The sequence below is a fragment of the Takifugu rubripes genome, chromosome 8 (assembly GCF_901000725.2).
Source record: "Takifugu rubripes chromosome 8, fTakRub1.2, whole genome shotgun sequence".
NCBI lineage: Eukaryota > Metazoa > Chordata > Actinopteri > Tetraodontiformes > Tetraodontidae > Takifugu > Takifugu rubripes.
The window spans coordinates 19,653,579-19,669,942 of NC_042292.1; the positions used below are offsets into that span (position 1 = coordinate 19,653,579).

Sequence of the window (16,364 nt, forward strand, 5' to 3'; positions counted from 1 at the left end):
ATCAATGGTTCTTTAGTGTCAGGTTATGTACCCTGGTCCTACAAGGTGGCAGTGATTAAGCCGTTGCTTAAAAAACCATCACTGGATCCTGATGTCTTAGCAAATTATAGGCCGATATCCAACCTTCCTTTGATCTCTAAAGTTCTAGAGAAGGTGGTGGTGACTCAGTTCCTGGAGCACCTGCAGAGGAACAGCCTGTTTGAGATGTTTCAGTCAGGCTTTAGAGCTCATCACAGCACAGAAACAGCACTTCTTAAAGTCACTAATGACCTTCTCATAGCTTCCGATCATGGACTGGTCTCTATGCTGGTTCTGCTGGACCTCAGTGCTGCTTTTGATCCAGTTGATCACAGCATCCTGTTACAGAGACTGGAACATGTGATTGGGATTAAAGGGACAGCACTAGACTGGTTTAGATCATACTTATCTGATAGATACCAGTTTGCCCATGTCCATGGTGTTCCCTCCTCATACAGTAGGGTTAGCCATGGAGTTCCTCAAGGTTCTGTACTTGGACCAATCCTCTTCACCTTGGACATGCTTCCCTTAGGGAACATTATTCGGCAGCATGGGATAAATTTTCATTGTTATGCTGATGACACTCAGCTCTATTTATCCATGAAACCCGAGGAGACAGAGAAGTTAGTGAAGCTCCAGACCTGTCTTAAAGACATAAAGTCCTGGATGTCTTCAAATTTCCTCCTCCTTAACTCAGGAAAAACTGAGGTCATGGTGTTTGGTCCTGAACCTCTCAGGGACAGATTAGTTGTGTGTTGGTGTGTTATCTGACTGTTTTCTACTGTTGGTGTGTTATCTGACTGTTTTCTACTGTTGGTGTGTTATCTGACTGTTTTAAACTGTTGGTGTGTTATCTGACTGTTTTCTACTGTTGATGTGTTATCTGGCTGTTTTCTACTGTTGGTGTGTTATCTGACTGTTTTCTACTGTTGGTGTGTTATCTGACTGTTTTAAACTGTTGGTGTGTTATCTGACTGTTTTCTACTTTTATCTGACTGTTTTCTTCTGTTGGTGTGTTATCTGACTGTTTTCTTCTGTTGGTGTGTTATCTGACTGTTTTCTACTGTTGTTGTGTTATCTGACTGTTTTCTTCTGTTGGTGTGTTATCTGACTGTTTTCTACTGTTGTTGTGTTATCTGGCTGTTTTCTACTGTTGGTATGTTATCTGACTGTTTTCTACTGTTATCTGACTGTTTTCTACTGTTGGTGTGTTATCTGACTGTTTTAAACTGTTGGTATGTTATCTGACTGTTTTCTACTGTTATCTGACTGTTTTCTACTGTTATCTGACTGTTTTCTACTGGTGGTGTGTTATCTGACTGTTTTAAACTGTTGGTATGTTATCTGACTGTTTTCTACTGTTATCTGACTGTTTTCTACTGTTGGTGTGTTATCTGACTGTTTTCTACTGTGGTTTATCTGACTGTTTTCTACTGTTATCTGAGAGTTTTCTACTGTTGGTGTGTTATCTGACTGTTTTCTGACTGTTTTCTACTGTTGGTGTGTTATCTGACTGTTTTCTACTGTTATCTCACTGTTTTCTACTGTTGGTGTGTTATCTGACTGTTTTAAACTGTTGGTGTGTTATCTGACTGTTTTCTACTGTTGGTGTGTTATCTGACTGTTTTCTACTGTTATCTGACAGTTTTCTACTGTTGGTGTGTTATCTGACTGTTTTCTACTGTTGGTGTGTTATCTGGCTGTTTTCTACTGTTGGTATGTTATCTGACTGTTTTCTACTGTTATCTGACTGTTTTCTACTGTTATCTGACTGTTTTCTACTGGTGGTGTGTTATCTGACTGTTTTAAACTGTTGGTATGTTATCTGACTGTTTTCTACTGTTATCTGACTGTTTTCTACTGTTGGTGTGTTATCTGACTGTTTTCTACTGTTGGTGTGTTATCTGACTGTTTTCTACTGTTATCTGACTGTTTTCTACTGTTATCTGACAGTTTTCTACTGTTGGTGTGTTATGTTATCTGACTGTTTTCTACTGTTATCTGACTGTTTTCTACTGTTGGTGTGTTATCTGACTGTTTTCTACTGTTATCTGACTGTTTTCTACTGTTGGTGTGTTATCTGACTGTTTTAAACTGTTGGTGTGTTATCTGACTGTTTTCTACTGTTGGTGTGTTATCTGACTGTTTTCTACTGTTATCTGACAGTTTTCTACTGTTGGTGTGTTATCTGACTGTTTTCTACTGTTGGTGTGTTATCTGACTGTTTTCTACTGTTGGTATGTTATCTGACTGTTTTCTACTGTTATCTGACTGTTTTATACTGTTGGTGTGTTATCTGACTGTTTTCTACTGTTGGTATGTTATCTGACTGTTTTCTACTGTTGGTGTGTTATCTGACTGTTTTAAACTGTTGGTATGTTATCTGACTGTTTTCTACTGTTATCTGACTGTTTTCTACTGTTGGTGTGTTATCTGACTGTTTTCTACTGTTGGTGTGTTATCTGACTGTTTTAAACTGTTGGTGTGTTATCTGACTGTTTTCTACTGTTATCTGACTGTTTTCTACTGTTATCTGACTGTTTTCTGCTGTGAAGGCTTTTCCCATGTTAGCTGGATGCAGCCCCTCCCTCTTCCATGATGGAATGATTTTTATAGGGAGTAAATCTTTTGAGTCACATGGAGGTAAATGAGCTAACCCTAACCCTAACTAAGTCTAACTAATCCTAACTAACCCTAACTAAGTCTAACTAACCCTAACCAACAGGTGTTTGCATCATCTGAGTCTGACTGTAGAGATATGAAACCACATCTGTGACACTGAAGCAGAAACGACTGTTTCAGATAAATGAACTTAAACTGGGTTTTTGTTGATTCTTGTTTCTGCTGCTGATTGAAACTGTTTTTCTTCTTGATTTTGTGACATCACAGAATTTGTGACGAAGAGGATGAAGAGGACGAAGGCACCGCTGGTCTTGTTTGCATGTTTATTCACGTCATCCATGCAGAACACTGACGTCACATCCACGTGCGCTCACACGTGGATGTGAAACACAGAAGAGCTGATAGAAAGTTGCACCACGGCCACAGAGGTAGAAGCACCATAGAAAAATAGAGATGTGATACAAACGTCAAATATCCAAACACGCTCCACGTCACGTTCACGTCCTCATGCACAAAAGTCCCAGACTGTATTTTACACGTTGGCTGCTCCCCTAACCCAAAGGCGGAGCGGTCCGACCAGGATCAGGCGGAGCGGCAGGGGAGCCTGCTGCTCCGGAATCTGGACTCAAGGCCTCCATCGCTGGCCCCTCAGCGCTGCCGCAGAGGCGCATGCGCATGCGCCAGGACCGAAGCTAAAATCTCTCGGCCAATAAAAACTGCCCCTCGTGTGACGTCACACGGAGACTTCTCTCAGTTGAAGGTTAAAATCCGGCCCCGCCCCCTCTGCTCACACTCCGGGCGCGTTCAGGGCCAGGGAGTACGCGGCCATCATCTGGGCGCGAAGCTGCTGCTTGACGTGCACGCGCCCGTGTCTTTTCCTCTCGTCGCTGCGCGCAAAACGCTTGCCGCACACGTCACACGAGAAGGGCTTTTCCCCAGTGTGTGTGCGCGTGTGCGTGGTCAGGTGGTCGCTGCGGCTGAAGCTGCGCGCGCAGATGGCGCACTGAAAGGGCTTCTGTCCTGTGTGAATGCGCACGTGACGATTCAACTCGTCAGAGCGCGAGAAGCGGCGTTCACAGCCCTGCACGGAGCACGGGAACAGCTTCGCCTTCGGCGCGCTCCTGGCGGGAATTCTCCTGCCCCCGCGTTGCGCTCTCGTGGCTGCGGGCGCGTGCAGATTTCTGTTGAAGTTCACTATCGGGAACGCGCTTTGCAGAAAGGAGGAGATGAGATGCGACTCCACGGTGGGGAGGGGGCAGCTCTGCACGGACTCCGTCTTGACTGCAGATCTGCTGATGACGTAGTTGGAATCCCCTCCGGTTAGCGGCACAAAAGTCTTCAGCCAGCTGTCCAGCCCCAGCGGCCCCAGCGGCCCCAGGGGCCCCAGGGGCCCCAGCGGCCCCAGCGGCTCCTGCTTTAGCTCAGGGGCGGCCTTCGGCTCGCCCTTTGCCGCGTCGCTGTTGATCAGAGCCTCAAGGAAGTCAGAAACGTCCACCTGTTGCTCCGGCGCGGGCAGCGTGAGGAGCGGCTCTGCTCCAGCCGAATACACTGCGTCGTCCCCGGATACCGCGGTCTGTCCACACCCGCCGCTGCAGCTGGGGCTCACAAACTCGCTTTTGACCACCACTGCAGGCGGGACGATGGCGGGGGGTGACTGGGGTGCTGCGGGCATGGGGGGCATGCTGTCAAAGTTCTGAGAGGGAGTGATAACCGGGGGAGATGTGGAGGGAGCCCTGGAGGGGGGCGTGGAGCTGCGGACAGAACCCTCGTCTGCGTGCTGCTCCATTTCGGTGCAGATCCCGACGATCTCCGTGATCATATTGAGGATCGCGTCCGCGGTGCTGCTCAGTCCCACGGCCGCCGATGTCGTCTCGGGCTCGGTGAAGAAGTTGCTGGTGTAGCCGAGAGACGGGGAGAGAGTGTCCGAGGAGCACTCGCTGAAGTCGGAGAAGAAATCTGAGTCCGAGGCTTCGGTTCCGGGGGAGAAGACTGAGGAGGAGGAGGAGATGGGGGGGGGTTATTATTGTACAATGTCTCCTCGGAGCAGCGTCCGGACTCAACACACAGGCGCAGCATCGCGCATTTCCAGTGACCACGACACTCATTGACAACTCACCTTGGCAGAAGGGCGACCCCACGTCAGATTCAGTCCCGTCGCTGCGGCTCGAGCCGACACTGTCCACCCAGGCGCTGCACGCGTCCTCAAACTCTGACATGAAGCTGTCTTCGCGTTCGAGGAGCATTGCGTTCGGTCGGCGGGTCCTCGCGCTTGAATAATCCTTCCGCGGTTGTCGGTGATGATCAGGATGCTGGACTTCCTCAGCTGCATCCCTCTTTTATACGCTCCGTCTCCTAGGCAACTCTCGGCTCATCCTCATTGGTCCCGTCCGGGGCGAGGGGTTCCCCCCGCCGCGAGCTTCGTAGCTGACCAAACATGGGCTGCATCCGGCCGTGACGGCGGGTATCCCCGCTCCATATAAGGACAGATGAGCGCGTGACGTCACCGGTACAGGAGAGTCGGGGTTTCCTTCACTGCGGCAGGGACAAATTATAGGAGGGGGGGCGGGGGGCGGCTCCACATCAAGGAAGGAAGGACACAGGATTCTTCCCTTCCATTGTTACCATCGTCATTACCTGACCAACCTGCAGGACATCATGATGAACAGGTGCACTGGCCCACTGTTGCCGTGGAAACAGCAGCCATTATATAAGTGGGAGTCAGAAATAGAAGCGGCAGTTTTTGTGATGAAGTTGAATCATCAGCAGTAACTGAGGGTGTTTACTCAGCTTCTCTACAGGACTACAGGGTTAGAGTTGGGGTTAGGGGTACTCTGAGGGTTAGGGGTTAGGGTTAGGGGTACTCTGAGGGTTAGGGTTAGGGGTACTCTGAGGGTTAGGGGTTAGGGTTAGGGGTACTATGAGGGTTAGGGGTTAGGGTTAGGGGTACTATGAGGGTTGGGGTAGGGGTACTATGAGGGTTGGGGTTAGGGGTACTCTGAGGGTTAGGGTTTAGGGTTAGGGGTACTCTGAGGGTTAGGGGTTAGGGTTAGGGGTACTATGAGGGTTGGGGGTTAGGGTTAGGGGTACTATGAGGGTTGGGGTTAGGGGTACTATGAGGGTTGGGGTCAGGGGTACTATGAGGGTTGGGGTCAGGGGTACTATGAGGATTAGGGGTACTCTGGGGGTTAGGGTTAGGGGTACTCTGGGGGTTAGGGGTACTATGAGGGTTGGGGTCAGGGGTACTATGAGGGTTGGGGTCAGGGGTACTATGAGGATTAGGGGTACTCTGGGGGTTAGGGTTAGGGGTACTCTGGGGGTTAGGGTACTATGAGGGTTGGGGTTAGGGTACTCTGAGGGTTAGGGTTAGGGTACTATGAGGGTTGGGGTAGGGGTACTATGAGGGTTGGGGTTAGGGTACGCTGAGGTTAGGGGTTAGGGTTAGGGGTACTATGAGGGTTGGGGTCAGGGTACTATGAGGGGTTGGGGTCAGGGGGTACTATGAGGATTAGGGTACTCTGGGGGTTAGGGGTTAGGGGTACTCTGGGGTTAAGGGGTACTATGAGGGTTGGGGTCAGGGGTACTATGAGGTTGGGGTCAGGGGTACTATGAGGATTAGGGGTACTCTGGGGGTTAGGGTTAGGGGTACTCTGGGGGTTAGGGGTACTATGAGGGTTGGGGTTAGGGGTACTCTGAGGGTTAGGGGGTTAGGGTTAGGGGTACTATGAGGGTTGGGGTAGGGGTACTATGAGGGTTGGGGTTAGGGGTACTCTGAGGGTTAGGGTTAGGGTTAGGGGTATAATGGAAGGTTGCGGGTCAGGGGTCTATGAGGGTTGGGGTCAAGGGGTACTATGAGGATTAGGGGTACTCTGGGGGTTAGGGTTAGGGTACTCTGGGGGTTAGGGGTACTATGCGGGTTGGGGTTAGGGGTACTCTGAGGGTTAGGGGTTAGGGTTAGGGGTACTATGAGGGTTGGGGTCAGGGGTACTATGAGGGTTGGGGTCAGGGGTACTATGAGGATTAGGGGTACTCTGGGGGTTAGGGTTAGGGGTACTCTGGGGGTTAGGGGTACTATGAGGGTTGGGTTAGGGGTACTCTGAGGGTTAGGGTTAGGGGTACTATGAGGGTTGGGGTCAGGGGTACTCTGAGGGTTAGGGGTACTCTGGGGGTTAGGGTTAGGGTTAGGGGTACAATGAGGGTTGGGGTTAGGGTTAGGGGTACTCTGAGGGTTGGGGTTAGGGGTTCTCTGGGGCCTGTCTGTGGCCGAGGTGCAACTCACATGTGTGTGTCCTGCTTCACAACTCTTCTGGCCAGGACGAAGAGAGTGTGTGTTTGAGGAAGAGAATTGGTGAATGTGACTGGTTGAATACCAAAATATACAATTCACTCACAAACTGAGGACATTTGGTGTGTTTGAGGTTTCTGGTTGGAACTGGGCCAAGGTCAGGGTCTGGAGGCGTGTCTCAGCAAAACACACATCACATAAATAACAACAATATTAATCACAACACAATAATAAAGTTCATCTAGCATCTCTCATTCAGGGCTTCACCATAAAAGAGAAAATAACATTTAAAACATGGTGCAAATAACAATCAACAATAATGGAAGTAGCTCCACAGCAGCTCCAGGCTGTGTGTTCCTAGATGGATGTTGGCAGGACCATAAATGTAGCATGGCTCCATATTCAGAGAAGATCTCTCCTTCCTCTCTGCCCTCCCCCATCTTCTCTGTTCAAGACTCTCTGACGCTTCTTCAAAGTTCTCCTCTCAACATTTCCCTCTTTCGATCATAATCGATCAACTTCAGAATCTTAAGGAACTGAAAACGAAACACTTAGTTCTGCTGTAACCTGCCCTCAATGATTCGTAGTATTTTAATGTTCCCGACACGTTTCATTGTCAAATTATCACATTTAGACCAACCAAATTTTCAAGGCCATTGTTTCTCCTGGTTGATGTGGTGGGAGGCAGAGCTGAGGGGGGGGGGGGGGCGCAAGCAGACAGCTTCTCCTCATCATCTGGGGATTTTAGCAAGAGTCTGACTGAAACTCCTCCAGATGTTGTTCTCTTGAAGGAAGGTGTTCATTTGGACGGCACCTTTGATGTTGGCCTAAAGCTGCTCAGTGCTTGAACATCTACGTCGGCCTGATGAGCAGAGCAGAGAGCTTCGTTTGGAGTGACATGATTCTCATAGTCAGGATGGGACTTGGTAACCGTTGAACACCCGTTTAAAGAATGATGCCAATACACGAGCGGGTAGGAAAGCTAAAGTGATGCGGCCCTATTTCTCCTGGTTCCATCCTCTTTACACCTGTGTTTGGATGTCTGTCCGGATCACCGGTGACGGTGGGCTGGCAACAGGGTCAACAGGGTCCGAGGCCAACATGGCTTCAACTTACCCACAAAACTTCAAAACAACAAAACTAAAGATGCTTCCAGGTTTAATTCTGTTCCCATCGTAGTCTGTTGTAGCTTCCAATGCAACATCACATGTTCAGATCTGCCGAACCTACAGTCTGACACACACAAGGTCTCTCTGAAGTCACCATAGCAACCGACAGCACGATAAAACCAAGGCTGACTGACCAAGATACACACGCACTTCTGTGACCGCTAACCTCTCCAAGGTCTCCGAGTGTGATAAAAGTCGTCCTCGTCAGCCTTCATTTTCACTCCACAATGGATAGTCCTCTTCTCTCCACACTCAGCACCTTCCTCTCTCCTTCTTCCCTTCTTTCCCTCCGTCCATCCTTCTCTCCAACCCTCTTCTTAATCTTCTTTATCATGGTGACAGTCGGTTCCTTTCTGATATTTCGAAGACCAGTTCGAGGGTCAGAACCTGGTTCTGAGGCTGGCCCACCTAGAGTGAAGGTGCCCTGTATTTCCTGGGTCCCGGTGTTGGGCAGCCTGCCCTGGCTGAGAGGAGGCCGTCCTCTTCACCTCATCTTCACCCAGCTGAGCTACAGGTGAGAAATCTGCTTCTTCAGAGCGCCTGGATTCATGTTGACACAACTAAGTTCTCTTAGTTGAATGTTGCATTTTAAAAAGAGTTCCTGTTCACGTGTTTGAGCTCCATCTCTGAAGTGAAAACCTGTCTCCTGCACATTAAAGGCCAGTCAGATATCTGATGGGTTTTGTGCACAAGAATGATCTTCGTCTGAGCATGTGATGGCTCTGGGTTTCAGCTACGGACCTCTCTTTGCTCTCTACCTGGGTCCTCACCTCACTGTGGTGGTAAACAACCATCAACATGCCAGAGAGGTTCTCCTGCTGAGAGGCAAGGACTTTGCTGGGCGTCCCAGAATGGTGAGACCTCCTCAAACTGGAGATTCTGGGCAGGTAGACCAGGTGACTGGAGGTGATAATGGTCTGTTTCTGATCAGGTGACCACTGACCTGTTGACCAGAGGGGGAAAAGACATCGCCTTCTCAGATTACTGTCCACTGTGGAAGTCTCACCGTCGGCTCGTCCAGAACTCCTTCACTCTTTTTGGAGAGGGGACAAGTCGCTTGCAGGACATGGGTGAACTGTCCCATCTGTCCATTCTCTGTAGAACAAGAATATCAGCATCATTCATGTGTCCAGATATAACCCAACATAGAAGAGTATTTACTGAATGGCTGTAACAGGAAACATTTCCTTCTGTAGTCCTGGCTGCAGTGGACAGTCTCTGTGAGGAGCTGTTGTCCATGGAGGGGCGTGGCTTCGACCCAGCTCCCGCGGTGACCAGGGCAGTCACTAATGTGGTGTGCATGCTGGTATTTAGTGCTACCTATCGTCATGGCGATAGCGAGCTACAGGAGGTCCTCCGGTACAACGACGGAATCGTGCAGACGATTGCTGGAGGTGGTCTGGTGGACATTTATCCCTGGATGAAAGTACATGAACTTGGACACAAGTCCTCTTTTTACAGTCACCAAATTGTCCAACTGTCTCTGATCATCTGCCTATTGTCCAGGTGTTTCCTAACAAGACTCTGAGTAAACTGAAGGCGTGCATCGCTGTCAGAGACAGACTGTTGACACACAAGCTGGAGGAGCACAAGGTAACTCAGCACCTGCCCAGGCTTCAGAAGGCGGCGCAGGAACATCACCCCTGCCAGCTACCGCTTTTCTTGACTTGACATGTAAACATTGCAGGATGCCATTTGTTTGGATGGATCAAGGTTTTTCCACGTCTGATCCAAAGTTTGTGCGATTTGTCCTTAGGCCACACTGACTGACAATCAACCCCGTGACCTCCTGGATGCCCTACTGATGGGCCAAGTGGGCCGAGGCCGAAGAAAAGGCTCCGGGAGGGTGGAAGAGGACATCATCACGGAGGACCACGTGCTCATGACAGCAGCTGAAGCTTTTGGGGCTGGAGTTGAGACGACATCGACCACACTGCTGTGGATCCTGGCCTACCTTCTGCACCACCCACAGGTAAACTGCCGCCCACGCCAACAATAGCTTATGAACGTGCTCTTGTTAGCATTTCTGCCCTTCCTCCTGCAGGTGCAGGAGCGTGTGCAGAAGGAGCTGGACGACCACGTGGGCAGCGAGAGACCAGTGCGTGTGTCAGATCGTGCTCGGCTGACATATCTGGACTGTGTCATCAACGAAGGTATGAGGATCCGCCCAGTCAGTCCAGTTCTGATCCCTCACACCGCCATGACTGACAGCAGGTACGACAAAGAGTCATCCGTACACCAATAATCCTCCCGTTCTCGGCTTTAGCGAACCAAATCTGTTTCGTGCCCACATCCTCCAGAATCTTTCCATGAACTAGGCGAGATTAGCACCATCTTGTGGACACAAAACAAATATCAGGCCTCGTTGCTGGGGAACCAGCTCCCTGTCAGGCAGTGACGTGCAGTCGGGGGGGCCGTGCCTCACCTGCCACTGTGGAAAGAGAAAAAAAAAGTAAAATGAATTAAATGGTTATTTATTCACTGATTTGCACTGTAGCTATTTCCATCTGATTTATCCAGTTTTGGATGATGTTTTTCTTCAGAATTGCTGAATTTTCCCCTTTTCTGCTCAAATATTGAAGGAGAGACGCGCAGTGGCCCCAGCCAGACACGAGCTGCTGCTACTCGCTTGTGTTTGTACATTTGACTGGGAAGTCAGAACCTCATCGCTGGTCTCGGCTGTCAGGGTACAGGAGGACCACTAATTACTGTTCCTCCGTGTAGCTACAGCAATTATGCTAGCTAAGAAACAGTTGGAATTACAACCACCAAGGTCATGTGAAAACTGTCAAAGTTCATAAAAGAAAACCTGTCGATGGATGGATGGAGTTTACTACGGGTGTAAGTCAATATTTTGGGAAATTAGTTGCTTGGCAGAGGACTGTGGTCTCTGAGTGCTAACGTGGCTAACATTTAGCATGCCAGACACATGATCAACTGTCAGGTCTTCCCTAATTGGCTCATGGCTGCATGTCTTCCCCTCCTCTCCTCTTCTTTTCTCAGTATCGGAGGTCACCACATTAGCCGTGGGACACGTGTTTTGGTCAACATGTGGTCAATCCATCACGACTCTGCACACTGGGACAAGCCTGACTTGTTTAATCCTGGTAAGAAACAAACACACAGGAAATGTCAGATGCACATCAACATTTGCAAAGTTATGTATGAAATCAGCCCGTTCCCTAACTAGGGTCACCACTACGTTTTGGGTTTGACAGTAAGAGCATGACACATCGGTTCCACAATGCATCATGGGAGACATTGAGTGCAACATATCCCATGATGCATTGTGGAAAGCAGCATTCGACCGATGCTCCACAGTCAACAGTGTTTCCTCTTCTGCAGTCGCACTGGAGAAGACACAATGTAAATCAATAATAAGTAAAGTATGAAGGCCACAGCAGAGTACAACCAGTGAGTCTTATTTTTGTCTGCGTAGATTCTCAATCGTCGTTATCCAAGGTAGTTTTCTCTGCCAACTGGACTGTTTTCTTATTTTTATGAATGCATTTTGTTTTACGCGAGCAGCTCAAACATCACCCGATACGTGTACGGGTACAGGATGCAATGCTACGGTGCTTCATGTCTGAACGTGCGTTTTAAGCTTGTCAGTGCGTTCAGTGAGTCATTTTGGACACAGCTCAAGTTTTGCCTTCTTTACAGATCGCTTTCGTGACCACCAGGGTCAGCGGGTCACACCTTCATGCTTCCTGCCGTTTGGGGCGGGGCCTCGAGTCTGCGTTGGTGAATCATTGGCCAGACTGGAGCTCTTTCTCTTCCTGTCTTCGCTGCTCCAGCGAATGAGCTTCAGGCTGCCCAATGGGGCTTCCCCGCCAGACCTGCAGGGGCGAATGGGTGTGGTCTTACAACCTGTGCCTTATAAGGTCGTTGTGACTCCCAGGGTGGGCTGAAGAAATGCAAGTGTGTGTCAATCATTTAATAAAGTTGGAGGGTCTTCTCTAAATCCTTTCTTCATAAAGTGTCTGACCAGGAAGCGGCTGTAACGTAACTTGCTTTGATTAATCCTGAATCTTAACCCTCTATCCAATTCACAACCCAACGCCATGAAGAGAAACTAAGTTGAGTAGATTTTTATTCATGGTATGGTCACAACAGGCTGCTCACATTCATCCCCACTCTCTCCGACTTGGTTAAGAACAGCAATAATTAGCATAGCTAACGTACTGACGAATGCTTTAGCTGGTTTGACAGTAGACATGAACACATCTATCCAATCATGGCTGAAACTCACAACACACTCATTGTAATCATTTACTTTAGCTTTTTAACAGTGTTAAATTCATTGGAATGAGGACTGTTTTTGTTTTCATTGACTCAAACCCCAGTTTGTCCAGTTAACTTGAGCAAACACAGCAAATTTTGATTAAATTCACCAAAATTCACATGGACAACTTGGATGTGACTCTCTAAGGGTGCACTCACACTAGGCTGCCTTGCTCAAGAGCCTTTCAGTGTTTTCATTCCTTCATGCAGCTGCAGCCGCGTGCAGTGTTCAGGTGGTGACAGGTGGTGACAGGTGGTGACAGGTGGTGACAGGTGGTGACAGGTGGCGACAGGTGGTGACAGGTGGTGACAGGTGGTGACAGGTGGTGACAGATGGTGACAGGTGGTGACAGGTGGTGACAGGTGGTGACAGGTGGTGACAGGTGGTGACAGGTGTCATGGTGACAGGTGGTGACAGGTGTCATGGTGACAGGTGGCGACAGGTGGTGACAGGTGGTGACAGGTGGTGACAGGTGGCGACAGATGGTGACAGATGGTGACAGGTGGTGGTGAAGGTGGTGACAGGTGGTGACAGGTGGTGACAGGTGGTGACAGGTGGTGACAGGTGGCGACAGGTGGTGACAGGTGGTGACAGGTGGTGACAGGTGTCGTGGTGACAGGTGGTGACAGGTGGTGACAGGTGTCCTGGTGACAGGTGTTGACAGGTGTTGACAGGTGTTGACAGGTGTTGACAGGTGTTGACAGGTGGTGACAGGTGGTGACAGGTGGTGACAGGTGGTGACAGGTGTCATGGTGACAGGTGTTGACAGGTGTTGTGTTGACAGGTGTCGTGGCCTGGTGTGAGAGCAGCCTTGGACTGAGACACTGTTTGGGGTGCTTGAGGCCTCCACACTGAGGAGATAAAGTAAAAGTGACCTCCGAGGCTGAGCTGAGAGCTTCCCGTTGGGAAGGGACAGACACACTGGAGACATTTTTCTTAGTCCCTCTATAAACAACAGCGCTGTAAACTGGGACCCACAGGATAACCTTGTTAGTTCAGGTAAACAAAGCACAAGGACGGGCTTCCATCCGGGAGCCTCTTCCCCCTCTTCCTCAGGTGGACTCGGCTCAGACCATCAACTATGGACTCGAGCTTGTGACCGTTGCTCTCTGATGTCTGTGCACCAGTCTGTCAGAAGGATGTCTTCTGGTGCTGATGGAGGTCATGGACCTGCAGCACTGTCCAAGAAGGTAAACGATGACCTGGACGGCAGTACAGACGCCACAACCAAGGGGGAGGCTGGTTGTGGGTGTGGTACATTCAGGGAGTTACTGCTGCCAGGCTTCCACACCGACCGCGCGCTAATGCGGCTAACGTTCACCACAGAAACCAAATCAAACCAAAGACAAATGCACTTGGTAGGAGCATCAATGTTCACTCCATTGGAGCTTTGAACATACTAACAGCATATCAGTTGATAGAAACACACACATTACGAACAGAACATTTCATTATTTTCACAATAACAGGTGTTACACGGGTGATAATCTGGGCAGTGGAAGCCCCGCCCCCAAGATCTGGAGAGTGCTTCTGCAGGAGTGCGTGAGCCTGACCACCACGTTGAGTGAAGGTGGTGCTTCAGGCTCACACAAAAGCACCACACATTCACCGTCAGCCTGTTGACAGCCTCTTCCTCTTAGCTGTCACTCTGCCGTCGACCCTAAATGTTTAGCTAATTAAATTAGTTGTTACATTTACACGGGTAGAAAACGCTAACCCTAACATCTTCCATCTTGACCAAGTCATTAGCTTGTGAGGGTGACATAAATGGTTAATTCACACATTTAATTTTCATCAAAAATATTTTAGTTGTAGAACATCAAACATTCTTTTGTGCAATCTGAGATTTTAGAAAAAGGGTGGACAAAATTCCATGGAATCTCAGTCTGTACTGATCCTGCATCAGATGCTAAGCTAGCCACAACAGCACTTGACCATTATCAAAACCCAGACCAGCAGAAGGACCTGGGAGACCACGGACTCGAGGACAGGATCAACGGTTTTCAACACGTGAGTGGCGACGCCAGATCAGAAAAGCTGATGGTAGTGACCATGTGACCATCAGACAGGCTGAGAAGAAGAGCACTTTCTACCACGAGGGTCACCTCGATGTTTACGAGGCAGCACCCTCGCAAACATCAAACGTGTCCGATGCTCGGGAGCGGCGTATTAGCCGGATGGTTGGAGCCAGACGCCATGAGTGGAAATCTGTTGCGTTGCAAGGTGGGTGCGGTCTGGCAGGAGGTCTGGATGAGGAAGTTAACAAATTCAAGTTCCCTCATTTAGCCCCAGTGACTCGGCAGCGCTGGGAGTCCTCAAGGGGATGTCGGCCCGTTCCCCGCCCGCGGACCTGCTTCAAAGGGTGGAGGTGTGTGGTCCTGTGTGGTCACGGAGCGTCTCTCTGACACACCCCTCTGGATGGATGAAGCCTCCACCTCGTGGATTGGCTCTAGCTGCTGATGAAACAAAGATGTCCACCCTAAAGATGTAACCCTAACCCGTCGCCCTCCGCTGTGCTTCAGCTGGATGTTGCCCTGCACCCGTCGCCCAGGTGTTCCCACCTCCGTCACTCTGTGACGATGACAGCTTTGTCACTCCCCTCAGACGTGGGCAGACTGGTGGAGGTGTGTCCATCCTCTCTGGTCCTTTGACCTCTGGCTGGACAGTCCACACTGTCATGAAGATAAGGCTTTGCACTTTCTTTCTGCTCCCTCTCTCCATGTACTCCTCTGCTGTTACACTCTTCTCCCTCCCCTTCATCGTCCACTTGGCATCTGCACACTTCGATCCCAGAGTCGCCGGTCAGTCTCCGATGTCTGTACTGGCTTTCGTCGGCTCCCACGTCTTCATCATCCTCATCGTTTTCCTCCACCTCCGCCTGCTCCTCCTCTCCATCCTCCCAGCTGAGGGGTTCTGGTTCAAACACATCAACGCAGGGGGAAAACAGAGTCTGTTTGGGGGGGGACTGGGTGGCACGAGGTGAGGGAGAAAGGGAAGAGGCGTGGCCAGAGGAAGATCCACCTTTGCTGGACTGGTGGGGGACACTGAAGGGGTCTAAGAGTAAGATGGTAGCGGGGAGGGAACTAGAAGTGATGACTGGGGGGGAGGGGGGGCAGGGGGGAGAGAGGGTTGCAGGTGCAGAAAGAACCACTGAGGATTCAGTCTCTATGGTTATGGCTGGACTGGACTGAAACAGTGGGACAGATGCCAACAGTGGGCCTAAACCAGAATCAGCCACAGGGAAGGATCCACGATCTGGACCTGAAACACACCCGTTCTGCACATTTGGTGTTGGAGTGTCTATCTGACAGGGTTGAGATGGGACCAGTAAAGCACCCAATTTACCTGCAGATAGATTTGAGCAAGATGCTAGACCTTGGTTGGGAGCTTCTTGGACTAGAACCGATTCAGATCCCAGGTCTGGACTCTGGTAATAAGACGACGTAGGTGAAGTAAAGGCTGACCCTATGTCTGCCAGGTCTGGAGTAACAGCTGCATTTCCAGCACTATCGAGGGTGGTTTGTGGGTTCGGTACTACACTTGCATGAGGACCTACAGGGTCTGGGTACTGGGCGAGTGGTTCTGAACACAGACCAGCATTTGAGATTCTTAGATCTGAATCTTGGACAGTGTAGGAAGTAGTCTCTTCTGGAGCTTCAGGAACATTTGTAATTGTTGGGATACAAGCCATTACCGACCCATTACACTCTGGAACCGACTCTTGGCTAAGATTCAGCGTTGCGGGATCTGGGAGGGGACTGTGGTCTGAAGGTATTGAGTCAGGGAGTGGGCGCCCTGTAGAACCTGCTATCAGTGCCAGAGCTCGTCCACAATTAGGCTGTGGTACTGAGACTTGACCTGGGTTCAAGTTGCACGTGTAAAAAGTTCTTGGTAAGTCCAGGTTGAGGGGGGATGTGGGACTGTCTGGTTTGCTAAATGTTGGACTGGATGGCCCAGACACCGAGGTGACTTTTACACCTGGGTCCTT

At 49.8% G+C, this 16,364-nt stretch overlaps 3 protein-coding genes across 5 annotated transcripts in view; 1 reads left to right on the forward strand and 2 right to left on the reverse strand.

Annotated features, from left to right (window-relative positions):
- Positions 1 to 2,954: 2,954 nt before the first annotated feature.
- On the reverse strand, positions 2,955 to 5,429 carry LOC115250832 (early growth response protein 1-like). The gene is made up of 2 exons (XM_029841045.1): positions 4,757 to 5,429; positions 2,955 to 4,629 (listed from the first exon to the last, which is right to left on the reverse strand). Exons 1-2 carry the CDS (start codon positions 4,881 to 4,883, stop codon positions 3,428 to 3,430), a joined length of 1,329 nt encoding a protein of 442 aa, XP_029696905.1. The 5' UTR covers positions 4,884 to 5,429; the 3' UTR covers positions 2,955 to 3,427.
- Positions 5,430 to 7,723: 2,294 nt separating this feature from the next.
- On the forward strand, positions 7,724 to 12,035 carry cyp17a2 (cytochrome P450, family 17, subfamily A, polypeptide 2). Of its 2 annotated transcripts, none has more exons than XM_029839512.1 (9): positions 7,724 to 8,605; positions 8,825 to 8,945; positions 9,023 to 9,161; positions 9,288 to 9,517; positions 9,598 to 9,684; positions 9,848 to 10,063; positions 10,136 to 10,244; positions 11,095 to 11,198; positions 11,755 to 12,035. In XM_029839512.1, exons 1-9 carry the CDS (start codon positions 8,319 to 8,321, stop codon positions 11,893 to 11,895), a joined length of 1,434 nt encoding a protein of 477 aa, XP_029695372.1. In that variant the 5' UTR covers positions 7,724 to 8,318; the 3' UTR covers positions 11,896 to 12,035.
- A 1,005-nt stretch (positions 12,036 to 13,040) lies between these two features.
- LOC115250590 (mucin-2) overlaps positions 13,041 to 16,364 on the reverse strand; it is a 6,732-nt gene continuing 3,408 nt past the window's right edge. For both annotated transcript variants that reach the window (XM_029839564.1, XM_029839566.1), the window contains exon 5: positions 13,041 to 16,364. This exon is cut by the window's right edge and continues 370 nt beyond it. In XM_029839564.1, coding sequence (XP_029695424.1) covers positions 14,943 to 16,364 — 1,422 coding nt within the window. In that variant the 3' untranslated portion in view covers positions 13,041 to 14,942.

Coding starts and splice junctions, on each gene's coding strand:
- LOC115250832 (XM_029841045.1), bottom strand. CDS start 4,883: ATGCTCCTCGAACGCGAAGACAGCTTCATGTCAGAGTTTGAGGACGCG. Junction 4,630..4,756: donor GGGGTCGCCCTTCTGCCAAG/GTGAGTTGTCAA, acceptor CCTCCTCCTCAG/TCTTCTCCCCCGGAACCGAA.
- cyp17a2 (XM_029839512.1), top strand. CDS start 8,319: ATGGATAGTCCTCTTCTCTCCACACTCAGCACCTTCCTCTCTCCTTCT. Junction 10,064..10,135: donor ACCTTCTGCACCACCCACAG/GTAAACTGCCGC, acceptor TTCCTCCTGCAG/GTGCAGGAGCGTGTGCAGAA. Junction 10,245..11,094: donor GGACTGTGTCATCAACGAAG/GTATGAGGATCC, acceptor TTCTTTTCTCAG/TATCGGAGGTCACCACATTA.